This window comes from Balearica regulorum, chromosome 2, assembly GCF_011004875.1.
Source record: "Balearica regulorum gibbericeps isolate bBalReg1 chromosome 2, bBalReg1.pri, whole genome shotgun sequence".
Classification (NCBI taxonomy): Eukaryota; Metazoa; Chordata; class Aves; order Gruiformes; family Gruidae; genus Balearica; species Balearica regulorum.
The window spans coordinates 25,282,369-25,309,831 of record NC_046185.1 but is presented as its reverse complement, the minus strand read 5'-3'; the positions used below and the strand labels follow the sequence as shown (position 1 = coordinate 25,309,831).

The 27,463-nt window shown below is 41.3% G+C and overlaps 1 protein-coding gene across 1 annotated transcript in view; it reads left to right on the top strand.

The window, feature by feature from the left end:
* SDC2 (syndecan 2) overlaps nt 1-25,015 on the top strand; it is a 63,179-nt gene extending 38,164 nt beyond the window's left edge. The window contains exons 2-5 of the mRNA XM_075743664.1: nt 13,872-13,983; nt 20,448-20,581; nt 21,402-21,537; nt 22,762-25,015. Of these exons, the coding sequence (XP_075599779.1) occupies nt 13,872-13,983; nt 20,448-20,581; nt 21,402-21,537; nt 22,762-22,925 (546 nt within the window). The 3' untranslated portion in view covers nt 22,926-25,015. The remainder of the gene's footprint in view (nt 1-13,871; nt 13,984-20,447; nt 20,582-21,401; nt 21,538-22,761) is intronic.
* Nucleotides 25,016-27,463: the final 2,448 nt, after the last annotated feature.

Sequence of the window (27,463 nt, the reverse complement as noted above, 5' to 3'; positions counted from 1 at the left end):
ACTTGAAAACTTTACTGAATTGATAACTTAGAAAACATCTATCCTTTCTATTCACTCAGCAAGATACAGGTTTAACAAGGAAATAGGAAAGTTGATCTAACATCCAGAAATAAAATATCACTAGCAGAGATTTTGTGGACTCAATTTATTTCAGTTTAAATCTTTCTTTTACCCTTCTCCCTGGGCAGCTTCCTCCGTATGTCCTGGCCCTCAGCTGACAGTCTAGTTGTCAAGCGTGATACAGAAATTGGTACCAAATCTAAATCTCTCTGTGCCTGCATGGGCTGTCAGTTGCGTACATTTTATAGTGTGCCCTTGGATTAAAACAGAGTAGGTCTTAGTAGTTCTGATGACACCAAGGAGTAGTATGGGTCACTGGCCACACAAGCTTTTAAGATATGAAACTTCAAAGTAAAAGGACAAGCGAGAGTTGCTTCCTCAAACAGGATCACCCCATAAATACTTTTGATAAGTAGGAAAGTGGAAGAAATATGGATGCGGCTGCTAGACTGTGGCCATTCATGTTACAATCCAAGGAAGACTGCTGTGCTCGCGCTGGCTTTCTCGGTTGATACCTCTAGGTACGAGCCTGCAGAAGACCATGAGATTGCTTTTTGATGTGTGGTGATATGTATCAGGTTGAGGTTTGCTTTTCCTATCATACCACACAAATATGGTCCTCAAGCTGGAGACTTTTATCTGATAAAGGATTTAAGAATACAGCAGAGTGTTTGCTTTTTGAGTTTGAAGTACAAGAAGTTTACCTTTCTTTTTCTTTGTCCCTTCCTCACCTGCCAAGGCAGGTGATGTGTTTCCTTACTCAGTAGGTAAATACACTTGCTAGCTTCTGTTTCTCTACAAGATATATATATATATATACACACACACATATACATATAAAAGTGCCAACAAGGCAAAAGAAAGTGTACAAGTTAAATAGCATGATCCCAAAAATATGTGGATTTTGTCTGTTTTGTCTGTTGCACATTCACCTTGCTCCCTCTCAGGAGGTGGCTTAACTGCAAAGCCAGATTCCTGGCAGCAGGGCAGTGATCTGTAGGATATTAGAAGCATATCAAGAAAGTGAAGAAAAAAAAGAAATAAAAAGAGAACCTGACAGACCCCTTTCTGGTTTCTGCTTAGTACCTCCCCGTTTTGTGTTGTATTGTAAGCAGTGCTTTAGCAATAATACAGACAAAGCCTAACAAAGAGACTTGCTTGCTGGCAGAAAGTTGCTTAAAATAACTTACTGAGGATAAAGAGGCTGCCCAGGTCAATAAAGCTGTGAAATCCTCAATGTGTAACAGCTCCAGGAGGTTTTGTAGGCATATGGATTTTTAAAAGCTTTAGACCATTGATAAGGCAGTAAAGATTGTAGAGTGCTGCTAACCTTGTATTGATGGTGCTGGGACAGTTTTATGAAGATTCGGAGTTTGGCTATAGAAATACTGAAATCTTTGTTCCCTTTAGCAGAACTCTGATTTAAAGTATGAATGCAAGAAAGAAAGGGCTGTTCTTTGTTAACAGATACTTAGAAAGAAAGGGCTGTTCTTTGTTAACAGATATTTAATACCATTAAGGGTCTTTGTTGTATTTTACTCTTCAGTCAGATCTATGACTGTTAAAAATGCTGTCAAACAACTTACCTGGCTTGCTTTCCTTTAAATCAAGGGAAGCTAATTTATGAAATACAGTGTAATTTATCCCTACCTTCTTTATGAATGTAATTCTTTTGGTTCTAGTTTTATGTAGTGTTATTTTTAAAATATCAGCTGAAGGTAATCAATATGAAGCTTATTTCAGCCAGTTTTCATTAAAGGTAGCCACTCATGATAACTGTGAGAGATTATGTTATCAGTTCACTAATCCTTCAATTAAAGCAGCAGCTTTCATGACCATGCTTTAAACCGAAAAATTCTAACGTGCTGTTTGAAGGTGGTCCCTTATGTAATTCCAGTTGAAACTTTTTTATTTTGAGAAATTCCTATATGTTCATCTTCAGAGTTGTTTGATCCATGTCCTGCTGCATCCACGTGTGCAGCTCATCGGCAGGGAGTAGCACAGGGGAAAGGGGCAGGGGCTGGGGTTCTGGTGGGGAGGGGAACCTCTGTAGAAAATTGGGTGTCAGCCTTTCCACTGCTCGTGGAGTAACTTTTATCTTTGTGTACCTTCTTCTATGTGGTTTCAGCTTGATGCTTTCTATGTACATTCGTGGGGGTTTTTTAAGAGCAGACATATGTTAGATGGTTCTTCTCAGGAATATGAATGCATGTTAATTGTTACAGTGTGTGGAAGTGTCTTACAGCAGCTGTGGAGGCTCTCAGCAGACTGCCTTACCGAGCCTCTGCTGCGCTTTCTCTTGCTGTGTAGTTGAACCGTGTGGGGAAAAATTCCTAACAATATAGTTCAAATTCTCTTTTAGTGGTTCAGTATATCCACCCGGTTTCCAAATGCAACCCTGGTCTGTCTTTGTCTTCAGAAGAAATTGTCCCCTCGGTTCCCTCGCCTAGTCCGACGCTGCACTGCAAGCCCCAGCGAGCCACCGGGAGAGTCAAAGACAGAGGGAGAGCAGGAGGGAAAATCCTTCTTGCCTCGGCCCCACACGGCTAGAAAGTTGGTTGGTGCCGCAGGCAGGGTGCTGTGCCTCCCCCAGCCCAACCTGTCTGTCGTCTGTGGCTGGGGAGTCAGGCGGGCTTGTGTCGGTGATGCACCAGTTCCTTCTCCCTGGTGGAAGGAGGGGAGTCGTGCCTGAAGGGCAGCATACCAGACAGAAGACTGCTCCTGAAGCCATGTAACCTGTACAAGCTGCCGTATCTCTGATTTCACTCAACTGCTTTTATAGTAGAAGTTATTAGAGTGATGTTTTATCCCAAGTAAACTCGTTTCTTATCTTTGCATGCATCAAAGAGGATATGAACACCAAGCCTTTATAGCTAAAATTCAGTTAAGACAGGATCAGAGTGCCGAATCCAACAACCTAATCCTGTAGACCAGTGAGATCAGTTGGTGTTAGACTGGTTGGCACCTGGAAACAGCAATAAAGTCATCTTTGTTGTCTTACTGTTTGGGGATCTGGGATACGAAGAGGTATCTCACAAGGATGTACCTGGTTTCTCAATGCTTTCTGTGTCTGCTGTCTCTGTCTGAGAAGACTATACCAGTGTAAAGAGTAGCAGTGATACCATTTATCCTTTTGGCCACAGAGATTATGGCTTCTGGCCTAATTTAATCAAGTTTTGGATTTACCAGTGGTTTTCCTGCCAGAGGACAAACTGATTCCCTAGCTCTGTGCTTCCAGCCACCACTCAACAAGTTGGAAGTAGTTACCTGAATAAATGAAGTTGTGATTGTTTTTGTGGACTGGAGAAAGAAGTCGGCACATGCAGCAAGTTCTGCTGGTTAGCACAAAGTTAGCCACATCATTGATCTGCAGTTCAGTTTGCATCCTTAGACAGTACCAGTTTTGAGCCAAAAATCTTCTCTGTCAGCACCTGAAGTAGTATAAAGATGATGATTTGAGGTTTTTTGTTTGTTTGTTGAGGTGGGTTTTTTTTAAGATACTTGTTTAAAGGGTGATTCTTTCCTCTCATGTTGAGCGCACAGCCTGCATATTCTGTTGTAATGAAACTGAGAGTCCTGGTACAAATTTGTTTCATTTAAGCATACTTAACAAATAAGCATAACTTATTTGAGCTCTACTTTCCTTTAGTAGGAATTACCACAAACATTCATCTCAGTTCTGGAGGATCCAGGATTTCTCTTCATTTAAAGCAGTTTATGACCATGTTCTGAAATAGGTTGCATGTGTTTGTGGGAGGGAGGGAAGTTCCTTCAGCTAATTGCTTGGTAGCACACAATTTGAGGAAGATCAAATAGATTTCAGATCTACCAGTGGCCATTTTTCCACCTGTGGAGAGCTTTGGTGTGATGTCACCAAGAGTCTGCTGGCTGCAGGTGGCAAATGGAAGTGTCCAGGGAGAGATTTGCGGACCTCGTTGTTCAACAAGTAAGTCCCTATTGAATAATAGACTTGGAAATATTTACTCTTGAAGCTGTGAAGTCTTATTCCTCCTCACCTTTGACAAACTTCAGTTGCCATATATAACCTTTGCTAGTAATATTTAATTGGTGTTCAATGTAACTTTAATAATATAGTTGTTTTGCGTATAATTTCCATTTATGCAAAAGGAATGTAATTGATTGAGACAGTTTATTTCCAATTCTTGCTACTAATGGCAAACACATCTTAATTTAAATGATTTCATGTTAGTTGATTCTGGGTTCCTCACATGGGGTTATTTTGTTGAAATCCACGGACTGGAAAGGAATCAATATGAGGCTTTTGAAACTGGTGGAGGTTTGCAGTGCTCCCACTACGATTGATTACAGCTGCTTTTGTAGGGCTTTAAAAAGAACAATCTGTATTAAAAACATCATTCTTTGGTATGAGCTCGAACAGCTCCAAATAGGTTTCCATGGGGGCTGCCCTGCAATTTGACCACTTCAAGGGATTGCAGTAATCACCAGTGGGCCAGGGCAGCGAGGCAGAGGAAAGGCTATTAGGTGGGGAGTTATTGGCATGCATGCCAAAGAGGTTACCCTGGCAGCTTTAATCATTCATCCACATTCTCAAGAGGAGGGAGGAAAATATAAGTGTTAGTTCTTCTGATTGATTAGGAAAAAGGATCAGTAAGGCACGAAATGAAAGGGGAGGTGTGCGCAGAAGAGCCAGTGCGCGTTAGAATTAAAAGGAGGGACTGGGACAGGTACGTGTAGGTATGACCTCTATACCAAAAGCTGCCTGCATCTCCTGTTAGTGTCAGGCCTGTGACTGGTGATTCAAAGACAGGCTAACCTCTTCATTCAGCATTTTCAAAGTAGCACATTTAGCTTCTTGGTCACAGCTGTGCCTTAAATTTAACCTGTCTGCACATGGGCTGATGTGTCCTTAAAAAACTGATTAGCATTTTGAGCTGTGACAACGATTTGCATGGTGGTTTTGATCCTATTTTTGGTGAAACCGATGGGTGCTTTTTGGAAAACGTGTAGAAAATTGCTATGCTAATTGAGATAAATCAATCTGTGATGCACATTGCTGGCTGCTGGGTTCTGGTGCTGTTTTGCCTGCACATTTCCCTTTAATATTTCAGTCTGGAGTAGCGCTTCAGAAGCTGATTCAGCTGTAGCCCTTCTAAAATAGTTTCCCTGTTGTATCGTGCCTACGTCAAAGGCAGAGTTGAAGAATAAGCTGTTCTTTGCACCGATTGATGGCTTGGCATGAAAGCTGAAAGGGCTTTGAATCTTTTAATTTTGGGATTCCCAGAGAAACTTTGGTATTAAACTTCTGCTTTTACGTGGGAAGCGAGAATTGCTGTGTACTTTACCCTGACTGTTAAGCAGTCTTGAGGTTTTCAAGGTAAAGGGGACCACTAAACTGCAGTGTTCAATTCTGGGTTTCACGTACAAGGAGAGAAAGAACTGTTGGTGCCGAGTCAGGGAGTGTGATATTATGTCAAATGAGGGGGTTCATGTAAACAGCACAGCACCACTGTTTGCTTGGGTTGTTGTATCAGATTTGCCCTGCCCCTCTATCATTCCTAAGTAACTATTTTTTAGTTGGAGTAAATTTATGTGGTCATCGGGTTAGGAAGGTCCCTTGGTCCTAACCTGTAGCCTGTGTGGAGGTGATTTGACCGTGCAGCTCCCCAGCTGTAGGTCTGGGGAAGGACCAATGGGGCTGGTCCCCTCTTGTGATCTTTCAACATGAATTGCTGTAGAAACTTTCATTGCTGGAGAAAGAAAATAAAATGCTGCAGTTTCATATCCTGCGATCCAGGTAGCTTTCACTTGCTGAGTTGTGAGATGAGGCTGTGGGACTACTTCTGAGAAGACTCTGCACGGGTGAAGAACTGCTCTTCACTGGGGTATAGCAGTGTCAGAGATCCACAGAGGTAAAGGTTTGTTGTTCCAGAAAATTCTGCATAACTGAATGAAGATACAGGTATCTTCTGCAGGGTAGATGATGAAGGCATCTTTTGTAGGGGCAGACCCAACTATGGTCTTGCTCAGCTAGCAGTCCTTTAATACTACTTTACATGGGCTTGAGCCTAGTTGGATGGCCTAGGAGGGCTGTTGGGTAACCGATGAGGATCTATTTTTGTTCATTTACTAAATATCTGTTGTAGCCGGAGAGCATAGAGCAAGTTGTTTGATCTGTCCTTCATCACAAATCATGCCGTTGGTACTCGTGCATAAGGATAGAAAGCTCTGCTTGATCTTGGTGCCGTGCTTGCTCGCCTCCCTCCTGCATCTACATACAGCAACCTCTGACCCACCCCAAGCAACACGGTTTCTGGACAAGGGATTAGATTAATAGACTGAAGTTTGGTCTCTGTGTGCATCTAGTACATAAATGATGCACAACTGGAAATCAGACTCTGTGAAAAGAAATGGAAAGATAGAAGCTTATTCCATTGGAATTTACCTCAAACAGGTGAGAACTTTAGAGGATGTTTATCTTTCTCTTCAAGGCAGGACAAGCCTCAGCTCCAAAACTGTAAGCAGGCCAAAGACCCACTACACAGATCTGTGAGCCTTTGTAATGGGAAGAAAAACATTTTAAATTAAGCTTGAACAAGTTCTCCTGATATCGTTTTAAGTTCTGTTATCGCATAATGTACCATACAGCATGTAATTACACATTAGGGAATATTTCTAAAGGCAGAGATGACTGTTAGAAAACAGGCACATGAGTTTCTATGACTTCGTGAAGAGTGTGAACTTAAATGTCTCAGCTGCAGCACAGTAATTTCTTTGGTGCGGCTGTAAGTGAAAGGCAGCTGACGTGGTGGTGGCTTGCTGGTGCTTCCTTACCCCGGGGGGCTCTTTGCCTTGGAGCGTTTCCCTGTGAGCACCATGGATGCGGTGTTTTTTTCTTTAGGGTGAGCCATGACATAGACTGCTGAAACGCCTGACACCAGCAAGAGTTGTTTTATTAATGCTGTCCCTGTCAAATACGCCTCTGTTTTGGTAATTAGTCTGGCGTAACAGACTGTGCGCATCTTAAAAGCCAGCATATTTTGACTCTTGGCTCTGACATGAGGCGATCTCTGTAAATCAGCTCTTTTGGTAGACTCCTCTATTGTTGAACGCTAGCAGTAGTGGAAACAGTTTGCAGTGCTTGTGTTTATTTTGGGCTCTCCGCCTTTCCTCAGCAGCCACGAGCGGTCAAACCTTTTCTTTATCTGTCGTGAGAGATTGGAGGCCTAAAGCTATAGTTTTGTGCAGCATCAGGAAGTTCTTCTACATGAGGTACAAGGAGCGTGAATAATCTTTCTGGCATGTGCTCCAGCCACGGTAGCGGCTCTGCACTGCACCATGCAGGATCTCAGCCTGCCGCGTCGCTGCCGGCACCGGCACCGTCCCACGGGCAAATGCCGTACTTATAACACTAGTAGGGATACCCGTACAAAGCCAATTTCCTCTTCCACCCTTACCTGAAGAAGGGCAGCAAACGCCTTCTAAGGTATTTTTAAAAATACCTTTGGAAACGAGCCCTCCAGAATGAGTCACAGCAATCAAAGCTTGTTATTTAATTGGCCAGAGCCAGCAGTGGGGGAGGCGGTGGCTTTCACAAATTCGGTCCAGGCAGTTCCCATCGCAAGGCTGCTTTTCACATTGGGCGCACGGATGAGCGGGAGGACTGGCACAGAAAGGCAGCAGCCGTGGGGAGCGCTTGGAGGGTTTTATGCTGTTCCGAGGTAGAACTGGGAGATGGTAAGCGTGTCAAAATCATTCGGGGGAAATGAGCAATGCAGATGTTGGCTTCTGTATGAAACCCTCGCTCTCAAATTTGCAAAATTCAATCTGGGGCCTGTTGTTATGGAAAGAATGTTTTTGCTGTGATCACAGTTACCCAGACCATGGTGTAGGGCAGATTTTCTGTGGCCAGTGCCCACTCCACTAACAGCACCGTTGTGCAGGCAGTACGGTTTCTCCAAGGGAGAAAATGAGGAGTCCTTACAGTGTCGTGCTTAAATTACGCCACTAATTATTAGCGTCTTGTTTCTCCAAAAATCCCACAACCACCCAGCACCATGCCTCCCACCACCACTTCTGCCAAAGGCCCCACTGCAGTTGGCGCAGTGCAACGGAGGGGGTTTACTGGGAAGAGTTTGGCCTGTGAGTCCTCAAAAGTGGCCACCACCACCTTGAAAGGAAATAGCAGGGACTACTTCTTTCCTTCCCTTTTCTTCTGTGCCCAGCTGCAGCACATGTCAGTGAAAGGGAAGAAAGGCATCTGTAAGAAGACAATTAGTGGTAAAGATGCCTCGTAACATAAAATCCTACTTCAAAATTACGTGTCTGTAGCAGGGTACACGCAGGCAGGGTAGGGATGCGCAGGCTGGAGGAGGTCGATGAACGCTGAGAGAGCCAGCGGACACCCATCTCTGAGAACCAGTAACACGATGAGAGATGGAAGGTGGATGATTTTCTGGTTAGCATGTTTCTCTGGGAAAACCTAGTGCTTTGAGGTGTAAATCTGATTTTCAAGTTTGGGGCTGTAGAGTTTTTTTTGTTTAAAATCATAACTCTCATTCCTGGGCAAGGTTAATGAACTCTTAATAGAACAGTCTCACTGGCGAAATAGCTTTCCTGGTGTGATGAGGGGAAGCAAAGAAGTGGTGAACAATGATGGCAAGACTCCTGCCAGCTTCGGGGTCGGCGATGCTGAGGTCTGTTAGGACTAACTCCTCTTGGGTGGCAGATCGTAGTTCCTTTTGCAGGAAGCCTAGGGGGAAGTACAGCTGCTCCTTCCCACAGCTGCCTTTTCTCCTGCCTTCAATGGCAGTCTTTGCAACAGCCCTCGGGCTTTAGGTGAATGCATTCAGGTAGTTAGCTTTCCAAAAATGTAGTGTATATGAAGAATGCATCGCTTCAGTGAACTTGGACTCACCAGGTGAACGTGCTTTTATACAAGCACTAATAGAACAGCAAGGTCTGTTAATAGAAGAGGAAAATCTGTTTTCTTTCTCCTCCTTACATATAAGATCTCCAACTAATCAACAGCTGTAATGCTTGCAAATTTTCAGAGCCTTCTGGCTTAGATATTTGGGATATAACATCACTTTTAAAATATTAGTCTCTGGTTCTGTGCATACTAAACGGGTTACATCTAAAATACTTCCATCTGGGGAAAAAGGGAGGCAATGTACCATTAATAACCCAGCTGCAAACCTCAAATTCTCTGTGCCGTATATATATACCCAAAAAGGCAGAGAACAGAAATTTGATTGCATCTGTAAGTAATAAAATGTTTCCTTCCATATGTCAGTTACTCATCGCTCTTCCGTCTGAGTTTCAAAGAGCCACGACAGCCATGGTAAATATTACTTCTTCACTGCTCCTCACACCAGCTTTCTTGGCTTCTTCCACATGGCATAAAAATCTTTAATGTCTCACTCCTAAATCATCCCCACATAATGGGAGGACTGACTGTAACAGCAGCACTGGAAAAGGGAATGGCTGTTACAGGGCACTTTGTACTTTTTTAAAATGAAGTGTGCCGTCCTTTCCCAACCCTTCTATTGTCTGAAGATTGTTTTCAATTTTGTGCCATTGTAATTTTGATGAATGATTTATGCCTTTCATGAGATGATGAGTCAGAAAAAGCTTTTTTTCTTTGTTTCCTCTCTCATTTAGTGTCAGAATGAGGGTGTTTTGGGTTTTTTTAAATATGTTCTGGATTATCTAAATTTATTAAATTAAAAATAATTTAAAATGTAAGCTTTAGTAAAATAAAGACTTTGAGATTTCAAATTCAACGTATAACTGATATAGGAATATCTTTTATCTAGTACTTAATAGGTGCTAATCTACACTACATCCATGAGATTTAGATTTATGCCAGTGTAGTCAATAACCAGACAGGAATCACTGATCATTGGCATGTAGCATGTGAAGTATTTAGGTCACAGGATTTTGCAGCATTATATTCTTGGAATAAAAACGTAAGTGGGATAACAATGATGGACGAGAATGCAATCTCTGTCAAGAGGTAACGAGCAGTTTTTGTGGCTTCAGGGCCAGATTAAAGGACTGATAACAGAGACATCCTTGCCTGGTGTTCCTGCCGTTTTAATAGATCTGAAAAAAAAGCTGTTACATAAAAGTGGCATGAGGGCCCTCATTTCAATTGTTAGCCATAGGAAATAGTCCCTTAAATATTAGGCCTTCATAATAACTACAAACAGATTTTTGGAGTTAGAATTTGCAAACTTTTTTTACTTTTTCCTCCTAAGCATATTAAAGTGCTAGTACAGACCTTTCTCTGTCCAAGGCGACTGACAACAGACTTGTTTTTCCAACTTATCTTTTGTGAACACCCTGGAAGTAGTCCATGGGCCCCTATGGATTCCCAGCTGACAAGCGAGAAAGCATTCCTAGAGCAAATATTAAATCAAATTTATTTTTACATAGCATAAAATTGCAAAGCATGGCTTCAGTGCTTGATACTCACTTAAGCACCATGAAGTATTCTTTTATTTCCATTAACAGTCTCTCATTTTCCTAAGCTTAATCTTCATGGAATTATTTTTAACGACTGTGCATTTTTTATTAACTGTTGGGCTTTTCTTTTTATTCTTAACTTTAAGGCAGTTTTCCTTCCAAGTGGACTAAGGCAGCTATGTGCGTCTGAGCAACTGGGAAAAGAGGTGCAAGCTGTGGGTATAGCAGGGGTGCCCCTACCCCAAGGCTACTAGGCAGCTTGCAAAGAGCCTGTCTGGGGACAGTGCAGTGCATTTGTCTGAGCAAATGCCTGGGATTTTTAAGCCAGGGTACGCTTCTTTGTGTCTTTGGTTTGAGAAGGTGCTCGTGTCCTGCCCAACTTCCACTAAAGAAGAATTGTTCGTATTGAAAACGAGTTGAAGCAAGGGGCTCTGGCCAGAGAAGCTGCAGAGCATCTTCCTCAGATGGAGCTTAATGTCTGATCTGAATGTGTCTGGGGTTCACAGTACCACGTAGTTCTCCCTGTAGTAAATATCGGGCTGGATCTGTAAGACTGTGGGGAATAGTTTTCTCGTTCTGATGGAGTTGTGCCATCCACAATACTAGATATTAAATAATGTTTCACATTGTATCCTTTGCATCTCCAGAATAAAATACAATGAATGCTCAAATTGCTGCTGAAAACTACCCAGGCTTTTCTTCCATTTCTGTTCCTCTGATTTCAGCTGGTTTAAATCTTGAGAACATCTCAGCATAGCTAGAAATGAAAGCATTTGGCAGCTGAAAAGCCATAATTCATCGAGAGAAAGGGAGTGAATATGATGGTGGGGAGCCTGGCTGACCAGGCGCTTGCAGCTTGGGCTGGATTGGGTTAGCTCCTCAGCTGTCTTACAAAAACTAAGTCTTTAGAAGAACTGTCAGGAATCATTTCTGTGTTCTCTGACTCCTGTGAGGCTGGAAAGAGCAAAAAACTAGGGTTGTTAGTTTGTTTTGGAGGGGGGCGTTGATTTGGATTTTTATTTGTTGTTTGAATTCTGCTAAGTTTGCTTCTGATACAGACAGAAGTGGGAAATGGCCTAGGGAATAAATTGATTTGTAAGTTCATATTTTTATTCAACACTAAAAATTCTGGGCGTGGATGTGTGATACTTCTGTTCTCATGCAGACTAATTTTCATTCACTAACATTTGCAAACTCAGCTGTTGCCAAATGCTATTGGCAATTCCCATTGTTAGGAAATTTCTCCAGGTAGGTCTTCAATTTTTTTTTTCCAGCATGGCGTTGGGCAATATTTACTCTCTCTGATATCTTCTGAATATTGTATGCCTTTTCTATGCTTATGGGCAGCCACCATGGGCAGCATTTCATTTTAAATATGTTTTGTTTTTTCCTGCCTGATCTTGAGGAGCGGGCTGTTTCGCACCACGGTTGTAGCTGAGAGTGAAATGGGTTGAAGTGGCTCAGTCCATTGTGGCAGCCTGATCAACAGCAGGTATTTGTCCCGAGACAGGGAGTTGTTTTCCTATGCGGAAACAGTCTCAGCTGTGTTTTAATTACAATACCACCTATACACCTACCCAACCACTTCAGGCCTTCCTTTGGAGACATCTTTTAAAGGAATTAAGTCATTTGATGGTGACCAGACATCGTCTTGAATTTCTGCTTTGGACTGCAGCCAGTTCCAGGCAGACCGTGGGAACTGGCAGCAGCAGATGAGAGCAGGGCTTTTCTAAACCTATCTTAAAAACAAGGCTTTTCTCCCCCCCCACCTCCCCAGGTAAAAGCTACTGTAGCAAGAGCAGACTTTGACCAAGTATCATGTTGGTTTTCTTTTCCTCTTTAGAAGAAAAACAGAGTAACACTGTTTTAGTTCAGAGCTGTTCAGAAAATTGTCAGATACCCCTAGTGCAAAGGTGGTTTACTCCGAAATACTCTAGTAATTGGGATTGCCTTTGTGCTTTTCATGAAGAATTTTTTTATTATTATTATTTTAGATCAAACTGAAGAGTAGTTTTCTGCTGTGAAGAAGTTCACAAGGTTGGAACAGGAATCCATTGCCAAAAGCATCCTGAAAAAAAAAAAAAAAAGTCACAACTGTCTTCAACAATATTTTTTTAGACCTCTGGGAAAAAATCTACCTCACAAAGTCAGATGTGGATTTTTGCATACAGCAGTTACCCCTTTCGCAGTTTGGTATCCCTTTAGGAAAGCTACAGTGAATGTTGTGTAGAATAAAATGGGTAATTGATGCCATACAGTAAAAAGTAAAGTGGAAACCATTGGGACTCAGAGCAGCAGGTTTGGGTGATTATATGAGATAGACAAAGACTCATTTTGACATAGTATTGCTTTTTGACTTAAAATTCACATTTGCAACTGTCATATGTTTTTCAACAAGTCGTGGCAAATGGGCGTTCACAAATATGTGGGTAAAAGTAATATTAGTAATAACGGCAGGTACCTTCTCAGTCATCACAGACCCATGGCTCTTGTAAGGAAGTTCATGCTCTGTTGAGAAAGCGCAAGCTACTGTGGAGGAAGACAATTTCTAGTCTTTCAAAGCCTGGATTGTCAATCTAAAATGATGACTGATACCTTGCTCTATTATCGGTTCATTTTAGCGGAATCTCTCCTTAGTGGGGAAATACTTGCAAACATAAAAATGTGGTGAAAGTCCCAAGAAGCCAACTTTTTAGCCTGTTGAAACTACAGCTAAAGTTTAGGAGAGATGTGTTCATTGAGGAATTGGAGCATCTTGCCTGACAGAATTTTGGAGGTGTCCTGTCTGATCCAGCTGGAAATGTCACAATCCTTAATCAACAGTACTGTCTTGGAAACATTTGTATTCTGTAGTCCCAGGTGTTCGTTCTAACTTGTAAAGAGTTTCATGACGTTTGGCTTGATGTAGATCTGAGATGGTTTTTGATATGTGCTCTTGTTGCTACCCATTTGAGATCAAATGACAGACTTCACGTGACAGCCTATAGATTTGTATATTTGAGATCTTGACAGAGGGCTTCAGTCCTGGGATTTGCTTCTTTCTTGTTACAGAAACTCTGCAGAGTATATTGCAAATCCTATTTATTCATTCATGCATTTAATGAGATGAAGTGTGACTTGAAGGGGGCTTGCTTCCTAAAGATTGAATGGTTTCTTAGTTTTCATTATGCAGCCTTGGATTTTTTTTTTATGCTATGATTTTACAAATTTCTTTAACATCTTAGATGAATGCATTGCATAAACTGAAAGTATAAACTGTTCAGTGTGCCATCATGAACTTCAGAAATAAGAGTGAAGATTAAGACACTGCTGTGCTGGAGAACTGTTATCTTTTTAACCATTCCCTCTTATCTGTTTTCCAGAGAGCAGATTTGACCTCTGATAAAGATTTATACCTTGACAACAGCTCTGTTGAAGAAGCATCAGGCGTCTATCCAATTGATGATGATGATTATTCTTCTGGGTCAGGTTCAGGTGAGGCAACATGTCATAATTTGATTTTAAAAAGTGTAAAAAGTAATGCAATTATTCGAGGAAAAGCTGTGCAGTTTTCCTTCATAAGCTGGAGATGATACTTTCAGTGAGTACCATGAGTGCTAGGCTTTCTATTTACAGAGCACTGAGCATCCCTGCGGGCTGAGTTTTAGATAGTAACTTTCTGCTCGTTTCTCTTACTCCTTAGTTGCATCATTTCACTGTGGTATTTTCTCTCTTCTGTCCCTCTGGTTTCTGTCTAGATCTCTCTGGAGTTTAGAAATAAGGATTAGAGAAGGCTTAGTTTTCCCATAGCATAATGCTAATTTAGTAGTCCGTAAGAAAATATAGCAGCAGCAAACTTGTTTTCTCTTATATGCATTCAGTTGATGTAAACATGTTATTCACTTCTTTTTTTGTTGTTGTTCTTTTAAATTTGGAAGTCTAGATACTGCCAAAAACGTGACAGTTTTCTTTGAGGTAATTACATCCATATAGTGAATAAAGAAATTCATAAACATAACATACTGAGTTCTCAGGCTTAACACTCATTAGAGGCATGTAGCTAGCTCATCATTTTTCAAAAAACTGCCAGTGAAACCTCATTAATCATTTCTCTTAGAAAGTCTCTTTGTGGAGTGTCTTCTAGACTAGTTGGGAGGCTCCAGCCATTAAAAGTTAAGTGCAGGATTTTATGGTAGTTCTGGAAGAGAAATTTCCGTATTGTTGTGAGCTGTTGTGGAAATCCCATTTATTTTCCAAATGTGTTACTTTTTGTTATTGCACTTTTTTGGTAATCTGTCTTTTGATGTTTATATATACTCATGAATTTTTAAAGGGTGAGCCCTTCTTGTAGCACCTTGTCTTTGTTTCCTTGTAAGCCACAGCTGAGATTTTTTGTTTTTCCTTTCTTTTGGAGGTTCAAAGATATGTTAAAATAAAGTCTGCAGAGGTCTGATTGTGCTGCCAGGCAAATCCAGGCCCATTGGTCATTGGCCATGGATGGAAGATGAAGTACGTAACACATTACACTCATGCTACCTCTGGCAATGTCTTTCTTTCCTACAAGAAAGCAGGAAAAATCTCATTGTAGACTGAAACTAGCTGGATGCTCCTCCAGAGACCTCATGTGACAATACCAAAATCTAGTTCTTTTGAACAAAGGAAGAAGTCTAAGTTCAAATAATCTTCTAAGCAATCTGTGAGCACAGTTTTATTCATGTTAAAAAAAGAGGGAAGCAAATTAGTATCCTCTTTGCCCTGCTCATCTTATACTTACTGCTATTTCCACTTTACGAAGTAGAAAGTGTCCTGCAGATGTACTAATGATCAATTTTCCTCACATTATGTTGAATAAGTCTCTCTCTACTTGATACTCAGTGATGTAGTGTTCCTAGCAGGAAGAGCCTTCCCACTCAAGAGTGGTTTTCTTACTATGTAATTCCACTCCAAGCAAACAGATCCAGGATGACAACATGCTGACTCCTTTCCTTGGTACGAAAATTGTTAGCTGCCACCAGGCCTATGGAGATAAACAGGAATTGTCAGCACCACCATTAATGCCCTTGCAGGTCTGCAAGCAGCATTAACATGGACAAATGTCACTGTAAGCATGACACATTTCAAACTAGAAACTGGCTGAGGGCTTTTTCTAAGGAGAAAAAAGGTGCTGGTGAACTGTTGTTTGGGTTTTTTTTTCTTTTCTTTCCTTTCATAGCCTCTTTAGTCTTCATATTTATTCAGCTACTGATGTTTGTCTGCCCAAGTGTTCAGTCTGAATCCTTTGGTCAGCAGTTTCTGAAGGGGCCATGCATGCTTCCCGATTGTCCTGTATCAACATCAGAAAGTCTGCAGTGAATTCATTAGTCCATTGTTTCCTTCTTGCAGTCTCCACCTCTGAGGAGATGCCTCAGTCTGTCATCACTCTTTTTAGTGTAGGTGTTTGTATATCACATAATAATAAAAGAGTAATAAAAGAAGTTTTCCTGCCTATATACAACTTGAAATGCTTTAATAGCTACTGTCGCTTTTTTTTTTCTGGCATAAAAGATCTTAACTGAGCCATGGTCTTGCAGCTACCTGGAGGTGGCTGCTAAGCAGCTGAACTACTCTTATGTGAAAGAAAGCCACCATCTCCATTAGAATTATCTACACATTCTTTAGAAAACTGGCTGATTCTTGTGTCTTGTCTTAAGTTACTCCTTGTAGACAAGTATATGCAATATATATCACAATCTGATGCAGATTTTCCTTCTCCTTCTTCTCTTCCCCTAACCTAATATTTCTCAGTCAATAGCAGCTGAGTTGAGAAGGTTAACTCAGGATGAACTAGGTTTAGACTGACACTGTGGCTGGGGACTGTTCCTGGAGGAAAGTTAGGGTGGTGGAGCTGGAGCTCCTCCAAGAAACACAAGAGCAGATCTGCTTTGGCTCTTGACCTAATGGGAAGCCAAAGTTACTCTCCAAGGCCAGAAGGCAGTTTAGAGTCTGGTGGCAGTGTGATGTGGGGCTGGGTGCCGGATGGTGGCTGGGCCGGGGGCCATGGGTGCCTCGGTGGGGCAGGCACAGCCGCTCTCCCAAGTGCTTAACAGGAGTTGGCACCAGGGCCATGGCTGATGCTGGGTGCTCCTGGCCCCGGTGGCAGTGTGCTTGGCAGGCACTCTAGGTGGGGCAACACACCCTCTCCTGGTGTGCTTCCCCTCCCGTGGTGCAGGCAAAACAGCAAGTATTCATTTTTATACTTCCTAAGATCCTACTCATATGGGCCTTTCAGACTGGAGCAACAGTCTTTTGTCCACCTGCTACACCAGCCCCAAGCATGCTTCATGACACTGACTGCCTGGTTCTCCAGGTCCTTTAGCATAAAACCTACTCAAAAGTGGGTTTTTGTTGTGCTGGACAGAATCTTCAGTATATTTCAGTATAGTTAGGACTCTTCCGTTTATTTTCTTCAAGTTTTGTTATTTTTTTTCCCCTCCTCAACTGAGAATTACCAGAGGCACAACATCCTTACAGTGTCCCCATTTATTTCAGCTGCACTTCCCCAGTAGGGCACTAGCATTATGTTTACAGTGTCATCTCTGGTTGCCTAACACTGTGTAGGGAGTTTTTCATGTGAATAAACATGATTTTTTTTCATGTGAGATAAGCCAGCTAAAAATGTGTCATTCTGGTATGTGCCACATTGATGATAGAGATGAAAGGTGTGAAAGAGATGATGGGTATGTGTGTGCCCACCTTATGACAAGTTTGCTTGTGGTGGTAGTACTCCCAGAGTGCGATGTGCAACAGCAAACAAACATGATGCCAAAAGATAGGGTGAAATGGTTGGATTTGTTTGGTGGGAAGAGTTAATCACTGCCTGCTTTCGAGTGCTAACTACCATGGGCTTTTTGTAGTATACAATGATTTAAGCTGGCACAGTCTTGGTTTCCTGACAAGTTTCCTCAAGCACCAAGAGTGTGAAAGAGCATTTGCGTTCCCATCATCCAAGGGGCAGCTAATAGACACATCACTGAGGGCTATATTAGATATTTCCAATACTACAGCACAATTTAGAGCTATTTTGACTACAATGAAGACAGCAGTTGGGCATCCTGAAGAAGCTGAAGTGGATAAAAGATGGTGTGTGATGGCTGAGAGCTCTCAACTCTTTTCCACAGAGATGGCTATGGGTTTAATTAGTGCAGGGTTTTTGCGGTGCCCTCACTAAGAGGGCAGTGTCTGTTTGTAGAGGGACTCAAGGCAGTTAATACCCAGCACTGTCACCCAAGCTGGCCAAATCCGGAAACCATCTAAAGAGACAGTGATATTTTCAAGAGGAAGAAGTAAGCTCTTATACTCCAACCATTTCACAGTATTCCTTTTAACAACCTAATTGGAAGTTATGTTCATGACAGTTGTAGGTGTTTTCTTTCAAATCTTATCTGGATTCAGGGAGAGGGGTGGTTCTGTCTTCTTTTTTGCCTTTTAGGGAACATGATACCATGTAAAATGCCATTGCTATGTTCTGGAGAGCATTAGAGAGGGTTTTTTGACTCCTTAGTCCCATTTATGGGTAATTCTGAGAATACTACTGTCAATTTAGCAAGGGAAATGCCTTCCCCATATTTAGACCTACTCCATGCCAAGCAGAGACCTGTCTAGATAAAGCTAATTAGAAAGCAGGAACCATGGGGATGTGTCTGAGCTGGTACCTGAGTCAGGCCTAAAGGATAGATGCCCTGGCATTTTGGAGATTGTCAGGACTCCCCTGAGGCTGTACGGAAGAGGAGTTGGGTATCTTTGGTGCAAATCTAGTGAATAGTTCAGGAGTTACAATAGTTACCCATTTGTTGAGAGACCGGAGATCTCCATAGCCAGAAAGGTTCAGATCTGTAACGCTCACCGTTTAATCTGGCAGACACAGCTATTGCCTGAAGCGAAGGTGGCATTTAAGGATTTGGAGGAGCAGTTGTGATTAAATGGGACTTATCATTTCATAAAAAAAGAAAATAAAGTTCTGTACTCTCAAAGTGTGTTTTATCGGATCTCTGATCTGATCATCAATTTTAATTTCCTTGACTGTGAAAGTCTTGTGTAATTTGGAGGAACTTTGGAAGGTGAAGCAGGCTGAGCTATCCATTGGACCCTTATTTCTCAAAGAAAACTCTTGAGGCAAAGCCAGAAAATTTTTCGTGTTGGATGCCTTTCCTCACCTCTGTTTTGAAGTAGGATGTTATTTTTTTGATCTTTGAGTAGCATTTCAGGAAAATACCTGGTTCTTGTTGTGAGGTCTTTATTTTGGAGGTTGCACTGTAATTTTAGTATCTCTGAAGGTTTTTCCAGTATTATTCTGTGCCAGTAGCTTTAATGTAGTAATTTTTTAATGATTCTGCATTTTCTTTTCTACAGTACAGAAGTCATTTTAGTTATCATTTTGTTAACGCCCTTCCTTTCAATTCCAAATGTATATAATTCTTGATCGTGAGTTCAAAACTTTGCTGTTGCACTTGGATTTTCAGCTTGTTTTCTTTCTCTACAAAAATAAGATAAAAACTCAGTTTGGAATGAGTGAGTCATGCTATTTTGTTGTAAGAGGATATATTTCTATTTGTTAGGAATATTCTTATGCACATTTGCTGGATTTATTACCCAATAGTTACTTGGGTAACCAGTGTCTGTAATGAGCAGAACACATTGAGATTCCTAAGGAATGGTCCAAGAAGTTGATCCTTTTCCTCTTTCAAGTCTTGCAATAATTTAGTCTCTCGTCTGTGTCTTCTTCCAGTATCACTATGGGATATTTATTAGACATGTCCATTATCTTATTCTAAAGGAGCCTTCATACTCCAGCTGGGCTTTGAATGTAGAGGAAATTAAATTTAAGGTCATCTTTAGGGAATTTTCTGTTCTCTTACTCTTTATTTCAAAAGAACAAGGCTTCTGAATTATGTAGAGTTTAAAAACATGTGAACTTCTAGTAGCTGAAACATAAAATAATAGCAATCTTTTTGTAGATAGAAACTACTTGGTTTTTTATGTTTGAGGGTTTAACTGATTTACTGTAGAGAGATTTTGTTGTTGAAGCAATGTATTACAGGGAAAAAACTGTTCAGTTCATGTGGTTTAAGTCAAGTCAGGATAAAGAAGTTTGTTGATTGATTTATTTATGATATGCAATTAACTGGTAATCATTGAACTATGCTTTTGGATTTAATATCAGCTATGCAACAGGTAATGACAATACAAGCCACTTAAAAAACGGTAACATGCAACTACAAATTTCCAACCCCCTTTTGTAACTGATCACAACGTGTGCCACACTCACACACAGATTTGTGTGCACACGCACACTCCCCTCTAGCAGGCTGTGGGGTGTGCAAGCTCCCCTCATCTGGGTGTGCAGGACGCTCTGCCCACACCCCCCTGCTGTGGGAGACGTGGGTGCCCCCAGCCCCGTGTGATACAGGGCCCCACCATGTCCTGCCCCCCCCAGGAGGTGACCCTGCAGCCCCGGGGTGCGGGTTCCAGGGGTGCCCCCGTGGTGGCCGTGGGAGAGATGGAGGTGGCTGCTGGGGGCACCCACGGGGTGCCACGGGGCCACATCAGACAGGGTCACACCAGCCCTGATGGCTGCTGCTTCTTCCACTCCAGGGTTTCTCCCCCCATTACAAGTGTTTATGCTTTTTTCATCCTCCTTTTCAGGCTCATTTCTTCTGTTTCAAAAATATTGTGGTAACTTCCTGGTTACTGCTTAATCTGGCTGATGGCCCCCCTTCCTCTTTCATGGGATCACTTGGGGCAAATATTCCCCTGACAGCTTGGGGCACACTGTTGGCACTTGCATCCTTTATCTTCGCGGGCACTGTCATCTAGGCCATTTGCCAAGGGTGGGCTGTGCAAGCACCCCTACCTTGATGTCATAATAAAAAATGTAATTGGCGTGGAAGAATTTCAATGAAATGTCACATTTTTGTCTCCAGGTGCTGAAGAAGATGAGGAAAGTGCAGTGATAACAACATCCAGAACACTTCCAAAGTTACTGACAACGAGTGATGCATCTAGGGCTGAGACCACCACGGTGAAAATGCAGACCAAGGTGCCTGCACAAACAAAGGTGTGTGGCTGGAGAGCAACACCATTTAAAATGGTTCCGCTCTATCCCATTGATGGCTTGATGTTAACTTTGATTTATATGGATTAAACAGCCCCCACAAACTTTACTTAATGCTACTGCAGCCTGTTAAATGAATACAGAGCTGCACAGTTTCGTTCCTACTAGAAAGTCTGTGTAGGGGCATCTGGATTTCATGTGAAAGAAGAGAGAGACGCAAAAAAGAATATCTCATGATACACAAGACAGTTTCTCATGATACCTTTGAGTCCAAGCTGTATCTTTTTTACATCTCTCAAAGAGTTATTCAAAAATTCTAGATGAAACTTCCCTTTTCAAAGGAGAATGTTGTGTGGTTTGGCTGTAGTTTGAATGCTTGCCAGGTTCTATTTAGCATTTCAGTATTTCCTTCTACCACCATGGATAATATTGTCAACGTTACTCTCAAAGTTGTTCTGAATATAACATACCTGATGTGTTCATTTCAGAATTACTTCATTCAGAGGCTGTTATTGTGCTAAAGGCGGGCAATATTTAACAGCTGTTTGCTAAATACGCTTTTGAGGGTTTTAAACTTGTGGATAGTGTTTTTCATTCCGACATCATGATGACAAATAGATCCAGTTACAATTTCTAGCACAGCTTTCTGCGGTCAAAAAGCTTCCCGTGTGTTGTGCTTGTGGATATTGTGGAGTACACGTGTGGAGCCACAGCTTCATGGCTGCCCGTGACGGGCAGTGACTGTGCCGACGGGCAGTGACTGTGCCGACTGGCGGTGTGCCCTGTCTCTAAGCCATGCTCTGTTTTCCTTTTTGTGCCACAGTCACCTGAAGAAATCGATAAAGAGGAAAGGCCCGAGGCGGATGCCAAGAAAAAGAGTGATGAGCCAGGGGACGACACTGACGTGTTCACCGAGAAGCATTCAGAAAACCTCTTCCAGAGAACAGAAGTTCTGGCAGGTGAGGCATCGTTTGCAAAGGTCTATCTTGCCAGAAATACCACAGAAAACAGAGGGGATCCATATCAAGTAATGCAGACTCAACATTTGTTGTTTTCTTGGTAGATTTTTAAACACATTCATAGCGGGTAGCCAGCGGTTGATTTGATGAGAATGAGATGGGCATCTTCTGCAGTTATTTAATAGCGAAGTCTGCAGCTAATTGATTTGACACCCACAAGTTGAATACTCCCTGCTGAATATGTGGAGCTTACACAGCTCAGAAAGGGAGTTGCGATTTGGATTGATGCTTGAAGTGCAGAAATGTATTTCTCACCCACAATCCCAAGAGCACATCACTGTCTGGTCTGTCTCGTGCGGGTGGACACTGCCTGGGAGGAGCTTACAGCAGGGGTGGGTGGATGGAGAGGAATGGCTGAGCGCTGTCTGTAGGATACAGAGGGTCTGTTGCCATGCATAACCCAGGGAGGCACAGGCTGGCCACCAGTGTTTTCACGTGGCTTTTCTACATGTGAGGGTTTTTGACATCAGAACAGTATTTACGGGTATACTTTTCCCCTGTGTCCTCGGAGGGGGGTGTTGGGAGCCATGAAGGGCACACAGTTTTGGACCACATCTTCCTCTGAGCACTAAAATGTGAAATAGCCTTAGTATCTGCATCAGTGGAAGCATGGGGGTTTGCTTTTAAAGTCTCGTTGGAGTTGATACTTTCTACACAGTCGCAAGTGCATGATGAACGTAATGCCTCTGCTCCTACAGCTCCATGAAATGTTCTCTCCTATTTATCATCAATAGGAAATTCATTTCAGTCTAGAGTCAGAGTGAAAACCAATGGAGAAAAGGGAAAAGCCATTTCTTAGCTAGTGTAACAGAATAGGTCTTTTAAGGCTGAAAATGTTCACTGTTGAAAAATGAGTTTGAAAGAAATATTATTATAAATGCTTTCTTAATTGAGGTTTTGGAAACCTTTTAATAACTTTTAGAACTGTGGGTTGTTGGATCACTCGGTTGTAGGTGGAATGCCGTTTTAAATGATTGCTTCATAAACACAAACAGGCTTTCTGAGAGTATATTTCAGGATGCTAATAATCAAGACAGTTGCATAATGGAGGCCTTTTTCTGTAATTTGAAAGTAAAGGCAAACTCATTGTGTGAGATGAAAAAGAAATATGGTGCTAAACTTGTTTTTCCGGCATATTGTGAATCTCTGTTTCTTTGATTACAGCTGTTATTGCTGGCGGAGTTATCGGTTTTCTTTTTGCAATCTTCCTTATCCTGCTGCTGGTATATCGCATGAGAAAGAAGGATGAAGGCAGTTACGACCTTGGTGAACGTAAACCATCCTGTGCTGCCTATCAAAAGGCACCTACTAAGGAGTTTTATGCATAAAATTCCTATTTAGTGTCTCTATTTATGAGATCACTGAACTTTTTTAAATAAAGCTTTTGCATAGAATAATGAAGACCTTTTTTTTTTTTTTTCATTAAAGAGCCATTATGGCACCTTTATGATAAATTCCCATTGTATTTAAAACTTTTCATGTATTCCTTTAAAAATGTAAAATTAAAACTTAACATTTGCAGTGTTCTGTGAATAACAGTGGCAAAGCATTATTTTATAAAACCATTGATGTTCACTGAATCATTTTTAAAACTTTATGCATAAATATAAAATAATGAAAATGATTGTTTTATCCTATGGTTCAATGAAAGTTGTTTAATTTTTGTCAGCATGTCTCAGATTGATCTTACAAGTTAGTTTTTATTTCATTAATTTATCTGTTTCCAAAAAATGCCTTTTTGTAGTTGTCATGGTGCAATTTGTCTTCAGATAATTCAGATAACAGTAACTTTTAGTGTAAATGTAATTTTTCAGCTATGTAAACTTTAACCTCCACTTTGTATAAATTTAAGTGTCAGAATATCAATTTTACACTTTGCATTGTTTCTCAGCGTACCTGTAGCTTCAGTGAGATTTGTAACAGCAAATTAATGTGTAAAATTGGATTATTACTACAAACTGTATAGTCGTATTCTTACTAAACAAATCTCCTGTAAGGCAGATTTGGGGTAAGCTACTGACAAACCTAAGCAAACCCAAAGACTCTAACAGTATTTTGAGAAGTTGCTGCAGATTTCTATGGCCACTGTATTTGTTAATTATTTGCAATTTGAAGGTACAAGTAGGGGTTTAAATTTCTGTTCTTTAAAAATTCATTTAAGTTGTAAACGTCTTTTAAAGCCTTTGAAGTGCCTATGATTACATGTAACTCGTCGCAGACTGGTGTTAATGAGTATATAACAGTAAAAGAAAATGTTGGTATTTTATAAGCACAGACAATTCTAATGGTAACTTTTGTAGTCTTACATGGATAGACATAATTGTAATTTGGGAACATAAACACTACTGAATAAATCATGTGGCCTAATACTGAGAATTCTATTGTGATATACTTTTGTACGCTTTTCATTTTATGTCTGCTTGCTTATGTTTTAATGTCACAGAGTGCATCTAAGGAGATCTTAAAAATCCAGACCAAAAAAAAAAGGCTGTTGACCAGGCTGATCCTCGGACCAGATTATTACTGAGAAAAGTGGGAATGTTTAAGTCTTGCATTGGGTGTATGAGTTATGAGTCATTCAACCTTTGCATGATATTTAATGGCAGTATTGACACAGACCTGTTCTTCCTGCAAATGTTGTTTTCAGTACTGTAAAATTCAAAGAAGTACCCGCTTTCATTTATTGTGTATATCGGTTTTTGATTTGCTGTTCCAGTTTGTTTTTTCCCCGGCCTTTTGGAGAATTTTGGTTTATTCTGCTCGGACTCCAGCAGAAGAGTTGAGACAAGTGGAATGTCTTCATAAGAGAAGAAAGAAATATTCCAAGTAGAAGAGAAAAGGTTCTGTTGCTTAGACCGCAGATAGGTGTTGGATAGAGGGGCACGTGGAGAAGACGATAGTCTGCCTCTTTATATTATGCTTTGTAACAGACAAATGGCTTCGTCTTCTGCTCTGTTAACCTCCTCCGTTTTTATTTTTGAGAATTCCAAAATATAGGTGTTCAGGATGTCAAGCTGAACTGCTTCTCAGAAATGGCAATGTGTTGTAAATAAGATCTGGTAGCTCTTCAGATAAGAGTTGCGTAACTTGTATTTGTTGCTGTCCCAAGTTCAGTGGTCATTTAGGAACAAACGAACGCTATCCTGTGCTAAAATATTTAATATATTGCTTTTTAAATTACTTATACTTACTGGCAAGTTTTTCAAAGCCATACGAGTTCAACAAGTAAAAACAGGGTAAGAATTTAACAGGTATATCTTATTGTGCAATATTTAGTGAAATTCAATTAGTAAAATAACTGCTTGAATTAACTGTGCCAAGAAAAGAAAATTTCTGGCAAATGCTGTGCCACTGCTGTAAAATAAAGCATTTGTTAAAGTGCCAAAATAAAGTCTACCATGCCTAAACTAATACTTTATTTGTATAGTCTGACATCCAGTTTTTTGAAGCCCGCTTTGCTTAAGGTAGTAGATCTGAATTTTCTTCAGGGGTGCAATGAATGTCGCTGTAAGTATAGCTATAAATATTAAACACCAGATTATTGTTTCCTCCTCCTTCATAAGCAAATTGATATTAAAAAGCTGTTTTCTTTTTATTTATAAATGGTAGACTCTGCCTGTATACCTCATGCACAGGACACCTTATGCAACGTAGACATCTGTTGTAATTATGCAGGCTACCAAATACTATGCTGGTCGGGTTCCTCCTGCGTCTACTTACAAGCAGAAGCAATGGTAAAGTTTCAGCTCTACTTCACCTCTCGCTTTTTTTCCCCCCTTGCACATCCATTATCCTCTCTGTAATATGCAGAAGAGGTTTAATGCTTCAGCTATGTACACAGACTTAAAGTATCGCAGTCCTCCCACCATCCCTAACAAAAACTTGAAAATTCTTTAGCATGCAGTAGGCATGATAGTAGCATTTATCATCTCATGATCTCTTTGCCTTTCTCTTTTCAGTGCCAAACCATGCTATTAGGGAAAAATTCGAACAGACCTATCGTCTCAATCATAAACATGAGTTCAGTTTTCATCGGTCTGAAAGCCAGGCTGATGCGGACACCTGGCTTCCAGCAACCCTGCTCAGAAGAAACGGGCAGCTGAATGCATGTCTCTTACACTGAGGCTTCCTAGCACAACTTGGTCTTTGGTTTTGCTTCCCTTTTGTTCTCCCCTTCCTGGATGTGTTTCTAGCAATACTCTGGCTGCTCGTGGATGTTGCTGGGCAGCTGGGAGTCCCGGTGCCAGGCTGTGGATGCTGTTCCACATGCCCACAGCCAGCAGCAGCATCTATACCTCTGGGGTGGCTTTTCCTGGAGACCCTTGGCTCTTCTTTGCTGGAACTGCTGTAGCAGCTCTGAAATTCCTCAGCAACCTGATCCCGTGCCTCCTTGTGATTGATAGGCTCTAGTGTTTACCAAAATGCCATTTTGCTTTGATTTACTCTGGGTTATAAACGGTTATTTCCTCTTAGATTCTTTGCAAATAAAGCCTGATGCAAGTAACGTAAAGCTTATGCTAAAAGAAGTCTCTCGCTTTGCTTTATTAGTGGAAAAATAACTTCAGAAGTTGAGTTCCTTGTTCCTCTGCTTGCCAGTGTTAGAAGTGAATCGTAGCTCATGTTTACAGGCTGCATTGCTACTTTTTTCTTCACTTTGAGTATTGCACTTCATTGAAATAGGATAAATTAAAACCAGAATTGTCCTCTTGTATCTCCTAACAAGAGAATAGAGTATTTGTAACTTTGGCTAGTTGTTGCTCTTTTATTCCCTTGGAGCTGGATATTGAAATGATGGCGGAGTGCAGCCTTAAATGACAGATACTATTTTTAAGCAACATACGGTATACAGTAAACTTTTGTAAGGAAAGAAGTATCCAGATAAGCATTAAACAAAACCTGTTGGTGTGAGGGAAATGATGATAGCATGCTTTGTATTACATTCTTTATTCAACTAAGCGAACAAGGAGAAGGGGAAAAGGAATCTGAGGGGAAAAAGATTTCTCAGGAAAATATTCTTACAGATGGAAATGATACAGCAAGTTTTTTTAAACTTGCAGGCAGTTATATTTGTTTCTTAGCATTTGCTTAATCAGACTGGCAGCATTTCCTTTAAGGAATTTTGAATATTATTTTCCATTTTTAATGAGCTTTAATATTAGTTTTGTTATATTTACGCTCTTGCCTGTATATGGCAGAGCTCTGAACCCTGGTGTGAAAACTCCGTGCTGTGAATTGCTAGAGCATTGCCTTTCCAAAACTGTCTTCAGGTTGAGGAAGCTGTACAGTTTGCCTGAGAAAAGACAGAGCAAGTATCCCCCTCCCTGGCACATCTTCTGATCCTGGGATGGTTCGTGGCTGGAGCAGAAGAGTGGTTTTGCTAAGGAACTGGAGCGGGAGAGGGGGATGCTGACATGTGCTTCTCATTTCCTCCTGACGCTTGGGCTGACCAGGCGCTGGGTTCAGCTGTGTGGGTGGGAGTGGGGGAGCTGTAACCTAACCCTGCCAGTGGAAAAGATGCTTTGCTGAGATTTCTTCCCCTGTGAAGTAAAGTAAGTTGTATATTTTTTGCTTTGAAAACAAACAGATGATAAAACTTAAGCTCAGTAGAGCTAGAAATGGAAACGTGGGCTCCTGCCCTGACCGCTCTGAACCAATTTCACATGTGCATCGGATGTGCAGAGTAGCTGCTTGCGTGGGTGGAAATCTGAAAAACCCTCTGTGCGTTTGCAGTATCTGAGCTTGGTTTCTAACGGGAATGGGGGGAGGGGACAGGGCCCATGTAGAACTACAGACATTAATTTGGGGTGAGTAGAAAGAAGGCAGGAAACGAAACTGTCGTGACAGCCCACATTTTCCACTGGAGTTA